Source organism: Strongylocentrotus purpuratus, unplaced genomic scaffold, assembly GCF_000002235.5.
Source record: "Strongylocentrotus purpuratus isolate Spur 01 unplaced genomic scaffold, Spur_5.0 spur5_scaffold_20, whole genome shotgun sequence".
In the NCBI taxonomy this organism is placed as follows: Eukaryota; Metazoa; Echinodermata; class Echinoidea; order Camarodonta; family Strongylocentrotidae; genus Strongylocentrotus; species Strongylocentrotus purpuratus.
Genome location: NW_022145606.1, coordinates 41879346 through 41897652, shown reverse-complemented (window position 1 = coordinate 41897652; position 18307 = coordinate 41879346). Strand labels below are relative to the sequence as shown.

The following is an 18307-nucleotide window of genomic DNA, read 5'->3' as shown; positions in this document are numbered from 1 at the left end:
AATCTTTGTGAAACACCCCAGTATTTTGTGTATCTTTTCACTTTTGTGCTTCACTTTAGATGGTTGTTTCTGAGAACACGCCTGAAGATAGAAAAGACATCGTCAAGTCCTCGGCGAGCAGTGATGACTATCTAACATCAAGAGGTGATTCTTGTTTTCATTGGTCTAACAACAAACCAGTCCTGCAAAAATGATGTTCCTATGTTCCTTTAGTCCAAAGGCCTGATTGGTCCTACGTTACCTTAGTCCTACGGCCCAATCGGTCCTATGTTCCCTTAGTCCAGCAGCCAAATTGGTCCTACCTTCCCTTAGTCCTGCGGCCCAATTGGTCCTACGTTCTCTTAGTCCTGCGGCCCAATTGGTCCTACCTTCCCTTAGTCCTGCGGCCCAATTGGTCCTATGTAACCCCAGTTCAGCAACCTATTTGGTCCTATGTAACCTCAGTTCAGCAACCTATTTGGTCATATGTACCTTCTTCAGTTCAGCAAAAATAATGTTCCTATGTCCCCTTAGTCCAACAACCCAATTATTCCTATGTTACATTAGTCCAGCAGCCCATTAGTTGCTATGTCTCCTTACTTTAGTCCAACAACTCAATTATTCCTAGGTTTCTTTAGTCTAGCAGCAGCCCAATTAGTCCAATAACCCAATTGGTCCTATGTTCCCTTAGTCCAGCAGCAGCCCAATTAGTTCAACAGCCAAATTGGTCCTATGCTACATTAGTCCAGCAGCCCAATAGTTGCTACATCCCCTTATTCCAGCAACCCAATAATTTTTATGTTCCTTTAGTCCAGCAGCAGCCCAATTAGGCCTATGATACATTAGTCCAGCAGCCCAATAGTTGCTTTGTCCCCTTATTCCAACAGCCCAATAATTCCTATGTTACAATAGTCCAGCAGCAGCCCAATTGGTTCTATGTTACATTAGTCCAACATCCAAACTATTCCTATGTTTTCCTAGTCTAGCAGCAGCCCAATTGGTCCTATGCTACTTTAGTCCAGCAGCCCAATAGTTGCCATGTCCCCTTATTCCAACAGTCCAATTGGTCCAACATATTCTGTCTTCATTTTATTACAGGTGGCAGTGCAAGCTCACTGAAAGCTAAGTGGGAATCTGGAGAAGTCCACAATGCTGATGTCACAAGTGAAAAGACCGAGAACAAACCGAAGCGTTTCTCCGCTTACTACGAGGGCGATGAACAAACGAATGGTGTGGTCGAACATGAGAATGGAATCATGGAAGAAAGGGAGGAGGTGGAGGAGGAGGAGGAGGACGAGAGCAGTGCTGTAAGTCTTCCTTTTGAATACTCTAGAATAAAAAAAGTTAAAGGTATTACAAAGTTTTGGTATGGGGTCATGAATTTGGTTCAAATGAACATATTGGAAGCATTTGCAATTTTACAATATTCAATGATCGTTGTCGCGGTTGAGATTTTCATGGTCGCAACTACCACGGAATGGCCTTAGGTGCTATTTGAAATATTTGAAATTTACCGGGAGCACCGGTAAATTTTGTTTATTCCAAATTCTCGAAAGCAGAAGTGTGTTAAGGGCTAAATTTTCTAGTGCATACAATACATCCCCAGGGGCATCCAAAAATATCTACATTTTAAAGAATTACTATCCATCCAATTTTCGAAATTTTCCCAAACTTTGCAATACCTTTACCGTAATAAGATATGATTTGTGAATGGAGACAGAGGAGCAGATGGTTTACTTCAAATCATCTGGGACCTGTTTCACCAAGCCTTTTTTCAATGACAAATGACAAAAATCTGCTTATAACCAATCATAAGCAAGGATATCAGTAGCTTATAACAAAATTTGTCACTGATGACAAGATTTGTGAAACACACCCCAGGTCAGCACACCCGGTCTGGTGGTTACGTTACACAACTTTTTGTAGATTTGCCATAAGTTTTACAGTCTGTTCACAAAGTGTCAGGTTAATTGGACCAGACTATTTGTAGATGAGAAAGGTTTATTTCACAAACATCACCGCCGACATTTCGTGAATAAAGCAGCATGTTTTCACAAAAGATCGGGTAACATGACCACCCGACCCGAAGCGATTATCAATGATTTAAAGTTGTTTGTATCTTTGTCTCAGATTCTAAACAAACTCCTGGATTTAGCTCATGCTGCAATCATAATTATGAACCTTTAGGTCGATCAGTCAGGAATCCCATGACTTTTACAAGCCTGTCTAATTACCACAATATTTATGATTGGAATTCGAAATTTCAAAAATCGTTTTCCCAACGGTTTTTATAACACTACAGCAGAGACGCCAAGTTCAAAGATCGGCAATGCGTGACATTTTCATGACTCTGCGCGTGCGAGGGTATAACACACGTATAGGTATGGCGTTTTTTTTAAAATCTAGCTCGCACGCCGTGCGTGAGATCTGTTTTCAGACCCTCGAAATGCGTGATGTCACGCCTATTGCATGACACTTGGTAGCTCTGCTACAGTCTATTAGGGAAAATAAGTATGGTAAAAATATCAAGAAGTGCCTTAAAAAAGTAAAAACCTTTGAGTGACCAGTTTTACCATACTCGTTTTCCCCAATAGACTGTAGTGTTATGGAAACCATTTGGCAAACGCAAAATACATTTGGATTTTCAATCGTAAATATCTTGATAATCAGACAGGCGATTGGCTTGTAAAAGTCAGGGGTTCTTGACTGACCTAAAGGTTTATAATTTTCATTGCAGAATGAGCTAAATCAAGGATTTTTAAAAAGGATCTAAGACAAAGTTACCGGATCCCTTTAAGACTTTGAGCTAAAAAATAACCCAAAATGTTTAGGGTTGACTGCTAGTTGGGTATTTTCTCATACTTTTCCTAATTGGTTACTGATTACCCCTTTCGTGACAATCATTCCTGATTCTGTAGTTTATTTCAAAAAGGGAGTTTACAGATAGCACATGGTACAAATGACCCCAAATATCCACAGATCTTTTACACATGGAGAAGTTCCACTTTGAGCATCTTAGAATAATAACTGCCAAAGTCCTATATGTGCTTCATGAATACCTTTTGTTTGACCTCTTGAAAAGAATACTCCTACCTGCGTATCATAAAATGTACCGTTGGTGCATAAATGAATAATGTTACATAACTTTCATGAGCGCATATCCAGTATTCATCTCTGTGGGTTTTACCATTTTGGTACAAATGACCTTTATCTGCCCATGCGCAGATTGTATCTGTAAACTCCCTTATTCAGTTAGATTCAGAGCCCTAAAAAATATGCCAGATGCATGCGAAGAAAGGGCGACAAATTCTGCAAACACTGGTTCCCTTTTTGTTTGATGACTATATTGTGTTTGATGCCAGGAATTTTAAAAAGGAAAAAATTCTTTAAAATCCTTAAATTGGTAACAGGTTGAGAAATTAAAAATCATTTTTCCGCTCGGAATTGGCATTTTTCTGAACCTTTTCACACCATTCTCGCCAATATATATTGTTTTCCGAGCATTATGTTTTATTTTAACGAGGTAGCAATAAGAGAAAATATGATTGTTGTCAATTTGAAGAACAATATGTGATCAATTTAGCTCTATAAATAAATCCTGTCCTGAAAGAGTTAGGCTACTCTGTTTTATTTTAAAAAGTGCAATTCTTTACTTTTTTTGGCTCTGGCTAGGTTCAATCACTGGTCACTATTATTTTCTATAAAAAAATATTTTAAAAAAAAGATATTCATTCATTTCTAACTCCAATGATTTTGCTACGTCTTTTTTTTTCTGTAGGATGCTTCGTGGGAGATCAAGGCAGCAAGGGCAGCAGCCATGGCAGAAATAGAGGATGAATGACCAATCAGCACCTTCCATGATTCAAATGAACCAATCAACATAAACTGCTTCATGAACATCTGTATCATGTGAAAAAAAATTGCTGAAAATATAACAGTGCTACAATTTTAATGATTATTAATATAATAAATGATAAATGTACATTTTATATCTCAATTCAATATTTTTGTTTGTTAATGACAACATTTATTTAGCATGGTTGATGCATAATTGCTTGTATAAACATGAATACTGGGTAATTAGATTGCTCAAAAAGTAATAATAGATTTTTAAAGTATGCATACATAGATGTAGACATAGGAATAATGGGCTTTCAATGGGGAAATAAAAGGGTTTTTATTACATTTTCTACTATTAATGCGGATGATACCCTTCATGTTGTAATGAATTCATGAATTTGTGAGATTCAAATTATGCATATTCAAGCCATTTCTCTCTTTTAATATTTCAAAAGTGCAAACAGTCTGTTTTGTAATCCGGGATGTTAATATGTAACATGTTTGGACTTTGAATAATCCACTACTCTATTAATCAAGCAGCCATTATTGTCTATTTCTACTCTAGATTTGATCAATTCCATGTTATATTTTGGTGAACAATTACTCAGACAGCCATTTTATTTTGTATTTTTATTACACAATTTTGAGCTGCATGTAATATTATGTAATGGTTGCTCGTTTATGTGGGGAGATCTAAGAAAAGGGGAAAGGCAGGAGATAAAGAGGTCCAGCTAAAAGCCGGCCTTAATCCCATTTTCTGTGTCTCCTTTAAGTCCGATTTTGGTAATCTCTTTCTTTTTGCATCATCTTTCATTCATTCTTCTTTTCCCTCCTTCCTAATACCTCCGTCAGTTACACCCAAGAAACAAACGCCAGACCGACACCAGACCGAACAAAGAAGAACATTACCCTGAATGGTAGGGTGTCGGTCGGTTTGGTGTCGGTGTGGATACGGTTCGGCAGTGTGACCGAGGTGTTACTTCCACCCCTTTCTTAAACCTTTTGTTTTTCCCACTCACCCTCTCCGATTTTTTTCTCTGAAGTCCGATTGCCTCCTCAATCGCAATATCGCGTGTCCCTTCAACTGATGGGTGTTTCACAAAAGCCTTTTCAATGACAAATAACAACAATCAGTGACAAATCTGCTGATAACCAATCAAAGGCAAGCATTTCAGTAGCTTATAACAAAAATGGTCATTTGTCACTGATGACAAGTTTTGTGAAACGCCCCCCAGGAGCATGGTTTTTAAATAGCTTGTTTATGCATCCTTGCAACTACACTAGAAATTTTATACATCTGGTCCTTTTGAGTTTACTTTCTAATGCTTTTGTGTGTGTAACGTTGTTGTACTTAAATATATATTTATGTATTGATTTCATTTCAGTGTAACTCTGGACTTACTTATTGCCCCTATGTGAAAGACATGTGAAACATGGTCTTAAATTGTATAGTTTTGGGGATGGTGTTAAAATAAGTATTAGTGAGAGATATTCGTTTTTTTTAATTATATGAATAATATAAATCAGTGACAGCATTAGTTCGAACTATCCACATAATCTGTAGCAGTCTGTAGTGGTATGAGACTTGAGGTAACGGCAGATGGTATTTGGACGGCTTAAAGCCTGTCTGCACTAGTTTGTCCAGGAGGGATTAGACCACCCTGCTGGCCACTGGCAGGTGGTTATCTCATCAAATCAGCTCTCAATTAACATAAGAAAAAGGGGACCATGGGGGATCAACGGTCACCACTTGGGCATTGTTGACTATATAGAGGGCGCAAGTCGCTACAAGTAGTGCAGACAGGCTTTAAAAGGTACAGAGGATGGATTGTCATACTAATTTAATTTGTTATTTTTTCTGTAAAGTGATGGCAAGGTATCTCCTCTTTTTAATAGGTTACCCTTATCCTGAGTTTCATGGATTTGAAATTAACTTTCAAAATTGGATGATTATCCAGCCAGTCAAAAAATGCTAACGACCGGTCATTAGAAAGTGCTGATTGCTGGCTACGAGTTAGGAAAAATAAAAGCCTCTTAAAGAGAAGGTTGTGTTCTGGGAAGAGGTGACAAATAATTTGTGAGCATTACTCATTCTTATTATGCAAGTGTGGAAGAACATCAGTTAAGACGTGTTCCCTGAAAAGCATGGCTCTTCAAATGCCTTCATATTCTAAATATGCATGTAACATCGTAAAAATCGGGGAGCCGGCTTTTTACGCCACGTGTTCGTGTAGTCCCATATACATCTTTCTGTGCAAGTGTTTGTAACTTTACCAAGACTTGGCCACATTTCTTATCATTTTGATGATTCCAGAACCTTGCATTACACACAAATTCTTACATGCTAGATGATCAACCTTTTCTGGTCTGTTCCACACCGTTTCTTCATCTTTAACATAACTATTCATGTCCAACCAACCATTTGACTAGGACCCCTGTCATCATTTTATGAAGACAAATAGATTTATTATATTGCCAGAGAACGAAAGTGAGTTTTTTACATGAACTGTATTTACAGGATTTATTTTATTATCTTTTGTTTTGAAAACTATGAATCAAATTGTTTTTTAAGGTATTGCAAAGGTGTGGTAAATGTTATTTAGTATTTTAGGAAAATCTAGATATATATCTCATGTACTTTTTAATAATTGAATCAAACAAAAGCAATGGAAAGAACGGAAGTGGTTTTTCATTATTGTTTGTGCTATATATATTTGTAGTACATTTTTTTTTTATTATGCAACTGAATTATGGTACATTGTAGATACTTATTTTCACCATTGCATGTTTATAACCCATTACCTACTTGAACCGGGTTGTTTCTGTATTAAACCTATGGGCAATGTGAGATTTCAGTAGGCAACGAGTTAAATAGATTCCATTACGCTAATATCCCACTATGAATATCGGACAGAATTCTCTGAGTCAACACGGATAATTTGCAATCTTTGTCTGAGGCTTAAAAAAAAAACCTAAAGACAAAACAATAGACGGATGAGACATTTCATTCTTATTTTGAAAATAATTCAGAAATTATTAAAGACATCAAGGGGTCAGCGACACAAAGACCTAACTCCATTTTGGCCATTTTGAGAAAAAAAAGTGGTTTATAGATAGAGGTCCACTTGGGCCTTATGAAGTTAAGTCTATGTTTCACTAGCCATTGACTTCAATAGGGTATTGGGTGGAGTTAAGTCTATCTTTCACTAGCCATTGACTTCAATGGGGTATTGGGTAGAGTTAAGTCTTTGTGCTTCCTGGAAAACCCACATTTTTTTGAACATTTTGATATCAAAAACTCATTTGGGCTAAAATATGGAGTTACGTCTTTGTGTCACTGAATTCTCTATATAAAGGTAAACTAGTCAGAGCTGGGCATGATTTCATTGTTAATACATACATTTGTTGCATTTACTTTGTATTTTGTGTGAATAACAAATGAAGCATTCCATTTCATCTTTAGGGCAATATCCATGGATGATACAAGTATTATATTGTAGACCCATATATTCATTTTTGTGTTAGGTAGTAATGCATTTTTATAATCGTGGATGTGTCAACCCCCGTGCATTCATTACCTGTAGTCTTGATTTATGGCATGCATGGCCCATGTATCCACTTTGGTGTTGGGTTTTAATTATGATAGGTGCCATTATCTCCATACAGATACATATATTATGCAACATGGTTTGTTTGTTTCGGGGTATCTGTATAAGAACAATCTGCCCATCATAGTGTTTCTGTGCCAGGCAAACTTTTTGCAAGGTTTTAAGTCATGACGAGCATGTTTATACTAGAAACCTTAAAGCATTTGGAAGAGGTAATGAAATTGAATTTATACCATTACAAAATAGATTTATCTCATCAGTTTACACAAAGTCTAGACTACTGACTGTCTGACACATAATGGTGTCAGACTGGCTTCCATTTAGGTGTCAGGCTTGTTTTCATTTTGGTGTCAGGCTTGTTTCCATTTTGGTGTCAGGCTCGTTTCCATTTTGGTGTCAGGCTTGTTTCCATTTTGGTGTCAGACTGGTTTACATTTTGGTGTCAGATGGGCTCTGGAAAATTGTTCTCCAGATTTCGACACCAGAGTGAGAGTTGTGAGCTAGAGGACTTCATGATTAATGCCACTTCATTATCAGTACAAAAACACAATAATTCATTTATTCATATCGTTGCATTAACGCCGATTTCAGTTTTCCATATGAGAGTAATACATAGGGCCTATAGAAATGCTAACACAGTAGTTCAAGTACCTACATGAATTTTATTTCATAGTGCTGTTTAAAAACTCGCCATAATAAGTTAATAACTTTTGCCAGTACTAAAAATGGAATCGATGAGTAGTATACAAACAATATATGTTATAATTAGCACCTTTCACATATTATTCATGAAAGAACAACAGTAGTCCTTTGCAGAGGGGTAAATGCATGGTTAACATTTTTTAAAGCAATTCTATCAAACATGATGTATTAAAGTAAAGTGGAATTTTACCTTTTCGCCTTCAGAAATATGGAATTATGTGACATCTGAACAAATAAGTAAATAAGTCTTTCTTCTGATCTGATTTTCCTTTTATTTACCATGTACTTGTTTTTTTCCTTCTCTCTCTCTCTCTCTCTCTCTTCTTATCTGAATGGATATTTTAGCTATAAAATAAATATTTGTTTTCTATTATAATTCATCTTTTATGTTGGTGACTTGTGATAAAAACGCTGTATTTAACACATGGCACTCTATGTCAAGCAACAGTATGAGCAACAGTTTTAACTAAGTCAGTCCATAGTAAATGTATCATTGTACTCACATCGTTAATTCATGCATTTTTGCATCACATTGTTATATCTTTGTTATTTTAAAGCTTGGTGAATGAATGAATAAATAAATCGCGCTTTCTTCTTAAAAAGTAACACTTGTTTTATTTTAATGTGGCCTTGTTTGGTTTGTATTAGTCCAGAATCTTGACGGTGTTATTTTATTTCGGTTTTGTTTCCCGATCTGCCTTATCCCCCATTATATACCTTTTTAGAAAGAAATCTAGCCGTCTGATTGGTCTAATTGATTTAAGCCATGCCCGCCTACCGGTCAATAGTCTTTTAAAACATGCCCGCCTACCGGTCAATAGTCTTTTAAAAGATGCCTGCCTACCGGTGAATAGTCTTTTAAAAATGCATGCATGCTCCGATTAAGGGGCCCATAAATAAATGTTGGTGAGATCCCCATTGGTTTACGTATAACAAGTTTCTTTGTGCGAGAGCGGATACCATACAGTTTTTGTGCGATTTGGTCGCTAATTTCAGGGTTTTCATATCCCCAGCTGAGATATCCCATCGTTTTACGTGTGTGAGTTACCGGTATGTGTTATGTGTGAGCGCGGATACAAAATACAATGCAATGTGTGGGTGTGTGTGCGATTCCTGAATGACTGTAACCAGGCGCGGATCCAGGATTTCTTGGGGGGGGGGATGGGCCAAATTTAAAATTATGCGAGCCAAATATTGATAGGTAATAGTGACACCTGCAGTGGCAAAAACGTTTAGGGGGGGGGGGGTACACAAAATCCCCATCACCCCCACTCTTACATGCAGGCCCTGCTGAACGTTTCTCGGCGGGGGCCAAGGGGTGGAGCCCCCAGACGCTCAGGGGGTATAGGCATTTAATTACTGTCAGATGAGCATAGTTTGATACCTTATTTGTGACACTGGCAGGACACAAATTGGTGTGGGGTCCAGGGGGCAGAGCCCCCAGAAGCTCAGGGGTTCTTTCATTAAATTACCTTCAAATGAGCATATTTTGATACCTTATTTGTGACACTGGCAGGTCACGAATTGGAGTTGAGTCCAGGGGGCGGAGTCCCCAGAAGCTCAGGTTTTTTTTACATTATATTACGGTCAGATGAGCATATTATTATACCTTATTTGTGACACTGGCAGAACACAAATTGGTGTTTGGTCTAGGGGGTGAAGCCCTCAGAAGCTCAGGGGTTTTATACATCAAATTATCGTCAGATGAGCATAATTTTATACCTTATTTGTGACACTGGCAGAACACAAATTGGTTTTGGGTCCAGGGGGCGGTGCCCTCAGAAGCTCAGGGGTGTTATACATAAAATTATTGTCAGATTAGCATCATTTTATACCTTATTTGTGACACTTGCAGAACACAATTTTGGTGGGGTCCAGGGGGCAGAGCCCCCGGAAGCTCAGGGGTTTTATACATTATATTACGGTCAAATGAGCATCCAGGTCCCGCCTTAGGGCCATCGGTTGGGTTCGGGGGTCGAGTCGCGAAAACTTAGGGGTCTTAGGCATTTTATTACGGTCAGATGAACATATTTTAATACCTTATTAGTGACACTGGCACAAAAATAATTGGCCTGAGGTCCAGGGGGCCAAGACCCCAGATGCTCAGGGGTTTTGACCATTCAATTACCGTCAGATTAGCATCCAGCCGTTCGCCTTAGGGCCCTAGGTGGGGTCCAGGGGGCAGAGCCACTGGAAGTCAAGGGGTTTTAGGCATTTAATAACGGTCAGATGAGCATATTTTGATACTATTTTGTGGCACTGGTAGGTCACTAATTGGTGTGGAGTTCAGGGGTTTTAGGCATTAAACTACCATCAGATGAAAATCCAGGTACCTGACTTTGGGCCCTAGGTGAAATCACTTTTTTTTCTCTTTTTCTTTAGCACAACAAAAAAAATCTTTCCCTTTTTTTCCTTTTTTTTTGCCAGGGGGATCCGCCACTGACTGTAACATGCAGGCAACTTTCTAGCGAAGATTTACAGACAGTGTCTCAGATGTTCTGTAATGTTTTAACCAGTCTTTACTCAAGTAAAGGATGAGTGGAAAAGGATAGTTAATTAGAATTCTTTGTAGATTTTTTTTGGTGATTTCGGTATTTAAAAGATATGAAGACTGCTTTAATTTTTTGAGGTATATTTGTTTTTTTATACACTCTCGGGGACTTAGCCTTTTATTGTCGCGCGCCCAATCAGCTGATAAAATAGGGACTTTTAGATTCGCACGAAGACAATGGGGATTGCTACGGTCGACGTCCTTTGAATGCACTGCCTTGAATGGACGTCACAGGTATCGGTCCACGCAAATCTAAAAGTCCCTACTAACGCACCCTTAACATTGAAAGTAGACCTACAGCATTTTCACACTCGGGTAAATTCCATACGACATCATTCACACACACAGGAATTTCGGTGCGATCGTTCGTGATTAACTGCTCTTAAAATGCGCAGTAGTGCCATTGCGCATTGAAGGTCAGGTCATATCAAGCAAAGCGCGAGCTCCATCCAGTTTAAACACGTATAAACGTTCACACACAAAATAGGGACTTTTAGATTGTGCACGAGGAGAACGTGGACTGCCCTTTTAAGGCAATGTGACGTCACTGTCAGTGCCTTAAAAGGACGTCACATTGCCTTAAAAGGGCAGTCCACGTTCTCGTCGTGCACAATCTAAAAGTCCCTAATGTCAAGCTCTGTACATAAGGACTTCGTATCTGCATGTCTGCTTTGAACGGCGTATGAATCGCGACTTATCGTATGTATCCGAACATCGTATAAACGACGTTCACACAGGGAAACTGTTGAGTTAAACAGCTTTAAACTAATCAGCTCTAGATACGATGAATTTTAGCTGTGTGTGAAAAGAGACCTAGCCATTCCTCTCATTCTGTACCCCGATGGCGACTTTTCGACGGTTGTTTTGGGGGATCACGCGATGACTGGAGACACATCGCTGCGTGTGGTATGTGTGTGATTGAAGAAATGAAAATATATACCGGTAATAGGGACTTTTAGATCCAGTGGACGAGAACGGCGTGAACGCCTACAGATCTAGTCCAGATTCAGTCCGTTCTGTTTTTTACACACAGCGCGGTATCTCTATTGACCGCGCAATCCCCCTAATTTCCGCCCACACGGCCGGGCCCCAGAATAAGAGGAATGGCTACGTCTACTTTCATACTTTCAACGTTGATGGTATGTTATTTTATCAGCGGATTGGGCGCTCGACACGGAAACGGTACATAGTCTGGACTACTACAGATCACGTGTGTCAATGATAATGATGATGAAATAGGTTACACATGGTTGTGTCAATAGTGTTAATATTGTTCTCTCCTTGAGGGCCATGCAATCCTATTATTTTCCCCTGGGTTTATTTTTTCGATTAAAAACATGAAGAAAAAAAATATGTTGCTGGCATGATCTCATAAACGGCCCTTTTCCCCTTCCAATAAATGCGCATTTTACTTTGACATGTGCCCCTTTTGCTTTGTAATAATCACCCTTTTCCCCTTCACATTTGTGGCCCTTTTCACCTCTGATAACTGCTCTTTTTATCGTGACAAATGCCCCTTTTCCTTTGTAATAAATGTATTTCCCTTTCTTCTTAGTGCCCATTTCCACCTCTGATGAAGGCCCATTTCGGGTGCGAGAAGTGCCCTTATTTGCCTCTTAATGCCTTTTAATGTGATAGTACCCCTTTCTCTTTCTAATAATTGTCATTTCCCTTACTGATCGGTGCCTTTATCCAAATCTGATGTGTGCTACTTTTACTTGAGAAGTGCCCCTTTCACTTCTCATAAGTGCCCCTTTTTACCTCCGATAAGTGCCCTACTCACATCTGATAGTTGCCACTTTTACTTTGACAAGTGAATTATTTCCTTTGTAATAAATGCCCCTTCACGTTCTTATTATCGCAACTTTTCATTTCAAATAAGTCCCCATTTACATCTCTAATGAATGCCCCATTTAGGTATGACAAGTGCCCCTTTTCCTTCGTAATACATGTCCCTTGCCCCTCTTTTTAGTGCCCCCTTTCGCGTGCGAGAAGTATCCCTTTCAATTTTTCTGATAACTGCCCCTTTTCCTTTTCAAGTAGACCAAATGGAGTATTCTCGAATTTTATATTTTTTAAATATCTAACAAGACAGCAACTTCAATAGAATGCTAGTATTCCTTTTGTAAATTATTTTACATATTTCTTTTCTTAAAGGTCTATACTCTACCTGAGGAAAGCATCTTTAATAGGACATTAATGATGTTACAGTCCTATACTTTAACCTATCATAAATACTACACAAACTATGTAATAACACAATTCAAAGACTCATGCATACACAGAGAAAACATCAACAACAAAGAAATATTCAGCCTTCATATTCATGACTCCCGTCTCTTCGATCTACCCCCCCCCCCTATTCACTGAGCTTTTTTAATCAATTTGATTCGTTTCAAATTAGAAGGTCATTAAAGTGATAACAATGATATTGAATCATAACACGTAATTATTTTAATATTTATTCATTCATTCATTCATTCAGCCTTTTATGTAACATTGATATAATCAAAACACAGATTGCAAAATGATGTTACAGTCCTATACTTTAACCTATCATAAATACTACAAAAACTATATAATAACACAATGCAACGACTCAGAGAACACATCAACAACAAACACAGAACTGGGTCTCCATTTGGAAAGTTTGTATATGTTATGATTTGATTTCCTAATAAACACATAAATAAAATAATAATAAAAAAAAAAGAACTGGGTCTCCATGATTGATAATATCAGGATTTAACCACAAAATGTTTCCTGATTACCAAGAAAAAAAAGAGAAAAAAGGAAAAGCTATGAAAGAAAAAAGGATTTTAAAAAAATGCTGATTTAATGAGATAGCCACCTGTCACAATGACCTTGCTGTATAGCTGTATGGCTGGTCTGATCCCTTCTGGCTGAACTAGTACAGCCAACCTTTAAAGAGAAGGTTGAGTTCTAGGAAAGAGGTAAAACATAGTTTGTGAGCGTTATCATTGTTATTATGCAAGTGTGAAATAACATCAGATTAAACATGTTCCCTGAAAAGCATGGCTCTTCAAATGCCTTCATATTCTAAATATGTCATGTAACATCGTAAAAATCAGGTCGGATTTTTACACCACGTGTTCGTGTAAATATAGTCCCATGTACATCTTTCTGTGTACAGTGTTTGTAACTTTACCAAGACTTGGCCAAATTTCTTATCATATGAAGAATCCAGAACCTTGCAATACACACGAATACTTATTATGCTAGATGATCAACCTTTTCTGGTTGATTTCACATCGTTTCTTTCACAATGCAATCGCATGACCAGAACTCAACTTCATCTTTAAGCCATATTTGGGGGTGATGCCCCTCCCCTCCCCCGGTAACGCAAACCAGGACCTTCCCTACTGAAGCATATTGATCACAGTTGAAGTGTGGGTCATTGCCCAGGGAGGAACTGGTATAATAATTGTATTTCATGAACTGTTTCATGTTCAACTACATTGTAAAAAAATAATAGTCGAAATAACTCAATAAAATTGAGGAAAAGAATTGCCTTATTTTTATTAAGTAAATATTACCTACGGCATCTTAAGTAGAATTTACTTATTTTGCTGAATAAATTTTTACTCAGTTAAATCGAGTTACATTAACGTAAATAATTTAAGTATTGTAATCATTTTAGATAATTAAAAAAAAGCTATGATAGGATTACAAGTAACATCCACTAATCATTCACTACTTCTATTTAAGATTAATCACTAATCAAACACTACTTCTATTTAAGATTTAACCGTATATATATATATATATATATCTACCACCATCACAAACTATTACATACGCTTCAATTCGACACATATTGAAAGGCTCCAAATTTTATATATACTTGATCGTAGCATCGTAAAAGGAAAATTGGTTGACAATTTCCTGAAATATCAAGTTTTGATTTGTTTTGAACTGGGTAACAATTACAATTTGTCTTGTCTTTGCTTAGCCATGTTAAATGAATTAGTAAATGTTTTAAAGTCCTTAAATTTTCATTCAACCTCAAAAAAAAATTGTTTTATTTAAAAAAGAGTTTAATTTGGTCTTAATGAATATTCATAAATTATGTAAATAATTCTATTACGCACTGCATCGGTCCTTACTTTAAAAAGATAAGAATAATCAACATAAATTGTTTGAGTAATACGTATAATTTCTGATTTTGAGTTAAAATTACTAAATTAATACAAGCTGAAATTACATAAAGTTCTTAAGTATTTGATTTTACTTAAATATTCCACGTATGTTCTACTAAATTGAAAGTTTGAGTTAGCAAGACTTAAATTTAGTGCGTAAGTGGCAAAACTAATGTTTTCAAGTAAATTCTACATGGAAAAAATACGTAAAAATTACCAATGAACAAATTCTTTTTTACAGTGTAGACTTGCTGACGCTGTGTGGTATTACTTCCTCGTATAGGCTGCTGTACGTCTCTCTCTTCGTAATAGGGAGTGGGCTTTTGGGAACTTTAATACTTTCTAGACTAGAGCAATTAGTTCCATCGCATTTGGCGAATGAGGAGATTTCAATGCAAGCATCCAGACTCTCTTGAATTCGGCTAGAATTATGATTTAAAGACTCTTGTTAAAGTTTATTTTCACAGTTTACATAATAATGAGCCGTTTACAGAACGTCGTACGTGTCAGGCTGGGTTTTAGTACATAAGTATTATAACGGACAACATCAGTTGTTTATACGTTATGTACTATTCAATTATCATTACTTTGAAGCAACTCATCCTGTGCATCAACTAAAGCCTTAACGGTGGTGAATTAAAGGCCCATTGATTTTATTTTTCCCTCCTCGGTTCAGTTCAGTTTTATTTATCATTTCCAACAGAACAGTAATTTTGACAAGGAATCAGATATACAATTCAACATTCAATAATATAAAACATTTAATCTGGTCTTTGTATATATGTAAAAGCGATTCTAGCTCCCGTCCGAATTTTTCGAAAATGAGGAGGTGTTTCCGTGTTATTTGAATGCCAAGATGGCCGCCGCACATACAAATGTTAGTATGCAGTATGTGCATACAAATATGCAGTCATACTCATTACATGAGCACGTGCCATATATTTCTTATACCCTGGCCAAAAATAAAATTGCTCGAAAATGCAGAACTACCCTTAGTCCAAATATGATTTTTGAAAGAATTTGTCAGCTATCTGACCAAAAATATGTTATGATAAATAAATTTATAACCAAATATCAAATGTAGTATTCCCCCAAATATGATAAAGTAAGCTGTTAATTACTACGATTGGTTTGCCAGATTCACAAACAATGAATTTGCAGCGTATTCAGAACGCCTGTGCAAGACTTGTGTCCAATTCCTCTACATTTCCCGACACCCGTTTTCATTATTGGTTAATGAGGCATATGCATGTAATTGCGTTTAAGATACTTTTGCTTGTTTACAAACCTTTGAATGGTCAAACGCCAAAATATTTGTCTGAATTAGTATCTATGTTACCACATCCATACTCACATACCTTTATCTATTTATTTATTTATTTATCCATGTCTTCTTTATAAAAGCAGGGTGGTCCCATTCAAGCCGCAAGGCCTGCTTTCCAAGGGAGCCCTGTTGTACACTGTCGCTCATAACGGTGGAATATTTTTTTCTTCTCCCAATTAATGGAATTATTTTAAAAATAATTTAAAAATACTAGATCAAGATAATAGTATACGTTCTCGGATTTTATTGAATAATAATTTGCCAATGTGTGTTTTGCGTGACTGCTAAAGCATGTATATGCTACTATGTTTATCAACTAGGGGACCTATGCCCTTAAGTCATAAATGACAGTAATGAGGATTAATGCCCCACAAAAGGGCACTATTATAGCACATCGACATTGTATTGATCCTGGGGCCTCACAGTTACGAGGCCATTGCTTTGTCACTGAACCATGACTGTACGCAGCGGGGGCTAGGGTAGGGGGCACTTTCCATAAATTAAAAAAAAAACAGAAAATGCAATACATTTTCAATAATTTATTCATTCTACCCCGGTCCCCAACATAAAAAAATCTTCTGTGTGCCCATGCCTTGAGCCATAATGCATGGCCGTCCAGAGAAGTTTGCATCATTCTGCAACATAATGATGATGTAATAATGTTTACACACGGTAGTGTCAGTAATGTTAATATCGTTATTTCCTTGAGGTCCCCGCAATCCTATTATCACCCGAGTTTAGTTTATCGATTTTGGAAATGTTATGTCTTAGCAACAGGCGATATGTTAGACATCTTCAAGAGTATACCCTTATTTGCATTTTTCCCGAGTTTTACTTGGTTAGTGAGCATATTTCAATTTAAATAACCATAAAGAATCCCACTTAATAACAACATTTGTCTGTAAGGTTGTGTTCCAGAGGTCTACCGCCCTAGATAGTTTTTGGATTAATTTTACGAGTTCCGTATATATTTTTTCCACAGTAATAGAGTGCATTGATAATGCAAAACTATTCAAATTCAAATTAGAGTATATTATTGATTTACGTTTGCAATCGTTAACATTATAAACTAGTTCGCCATATTTTATGATTCGCCTCCATCTTTGTTGTATTGCGGTTCTTATTTTTGCATATTCACTCAACCATAAACCATCATAATAGATAAGTTTATCTTTCAATTCTTTGACTGTCAACAATCTATTTCCTATCACTATATCCCCTAAAAATAATATACCCGATTTTAACCAATTTTTATACGACAATGCTTTTCCTTTAAATTTGATATCACAATTTAACCAAATCATTTCTTTTGTAACACTTCCATAGATGTGTTGTATATCTTTTACATAATTTACTTGCTTTACAGTAAACCATGTACAAAGTAAATCACAATAGAAATCAGGTATTTTTCCTCTATAAGAAGTCACATATTTTGGTAAACATTTAAAATCCATAATGATATCAATCCCTCCCAGTTTTTCAATCCAATACTAAAAAAAAAAATCCATTTCCCTTTCTTTTCTTGGAGTTTTTAAAACTTAGGAAGCTAAACAACCATTTTATTCGTAACGACATAAATTGTGTACACAATGTCAATCATAATTATTCATGCCTCCATTTTGAAGAGTATTTATCATGCTTTCCTTTTTCACTTTTGCTCTATTACCCCATAACAAATTATAGAATAACTTTTCATACGCTTTTATCCATTCCATAGGGCACGATAAAACTTGAGCTGTATAAATCAATTTTGAAATCACAAGGCTTTTTAAGATAAGTACTTTCCCTTTAAATGTCAAGTTCCTCCGTTTCCAAGCATTTGAGTAGTTCAGTATTATCTTGTGTGGCATGATTATTTCATTTCTTTTCATTTATCAGTACTTTCACCTTCTCTCTCTTGATCTCCTTCTCTCTGGTTGTCGGTTCCCCCCCCCCCTCTCTCTCTCTCTATCTCACTATATATTTCTCTTTCTTGCAATATCTTCTTCTCCTCTTTCCGTTTCCCCTTGACCTCGTATATATTATGTACATATTTATATTGTTTTGATGTTACCTATAATGTATTATACAAGTGATCGTCACATTTCTATGTTAATTTTGTTAAAGATATGGATCGATTGAATAAAACAATTGAGTACATATT

At 36.8% G+C, this 18307-nt stretch overlaps 1 protein-coding gene across 3 annotated transcripts in view; it reads left to right on the top strand.

The window, feature by feature from the left end:
- The window catches only part of LOC581393 (enolase-phosphatase E1), an 83654-nt gene extending 78523 nt beyond the window's left edge, over positions 1-5131 (top strand). For all 3 annotated transcript variants that reach the window (XM_030993370.1, XM_030993371.1, XM_030993372.1), the window contains 3 exons: positions 60-144; positions 1078-1286; positions 3758-5131. In XM_030993370.1, the coding sequence (XP_030849230.1) occupies positions 60-144; positions 1078-1286; positions 3758-3820 (357 nt within the window). In that variant the 3' untranslated portion in view covers positions 3821-5131. The remainder of the gene's footprint in view (positions 1-59; positions 145-1077; positions 1287-3757) is intronic.
- Positions 5132-18307: the final 13176 nt, after the last annotated feature.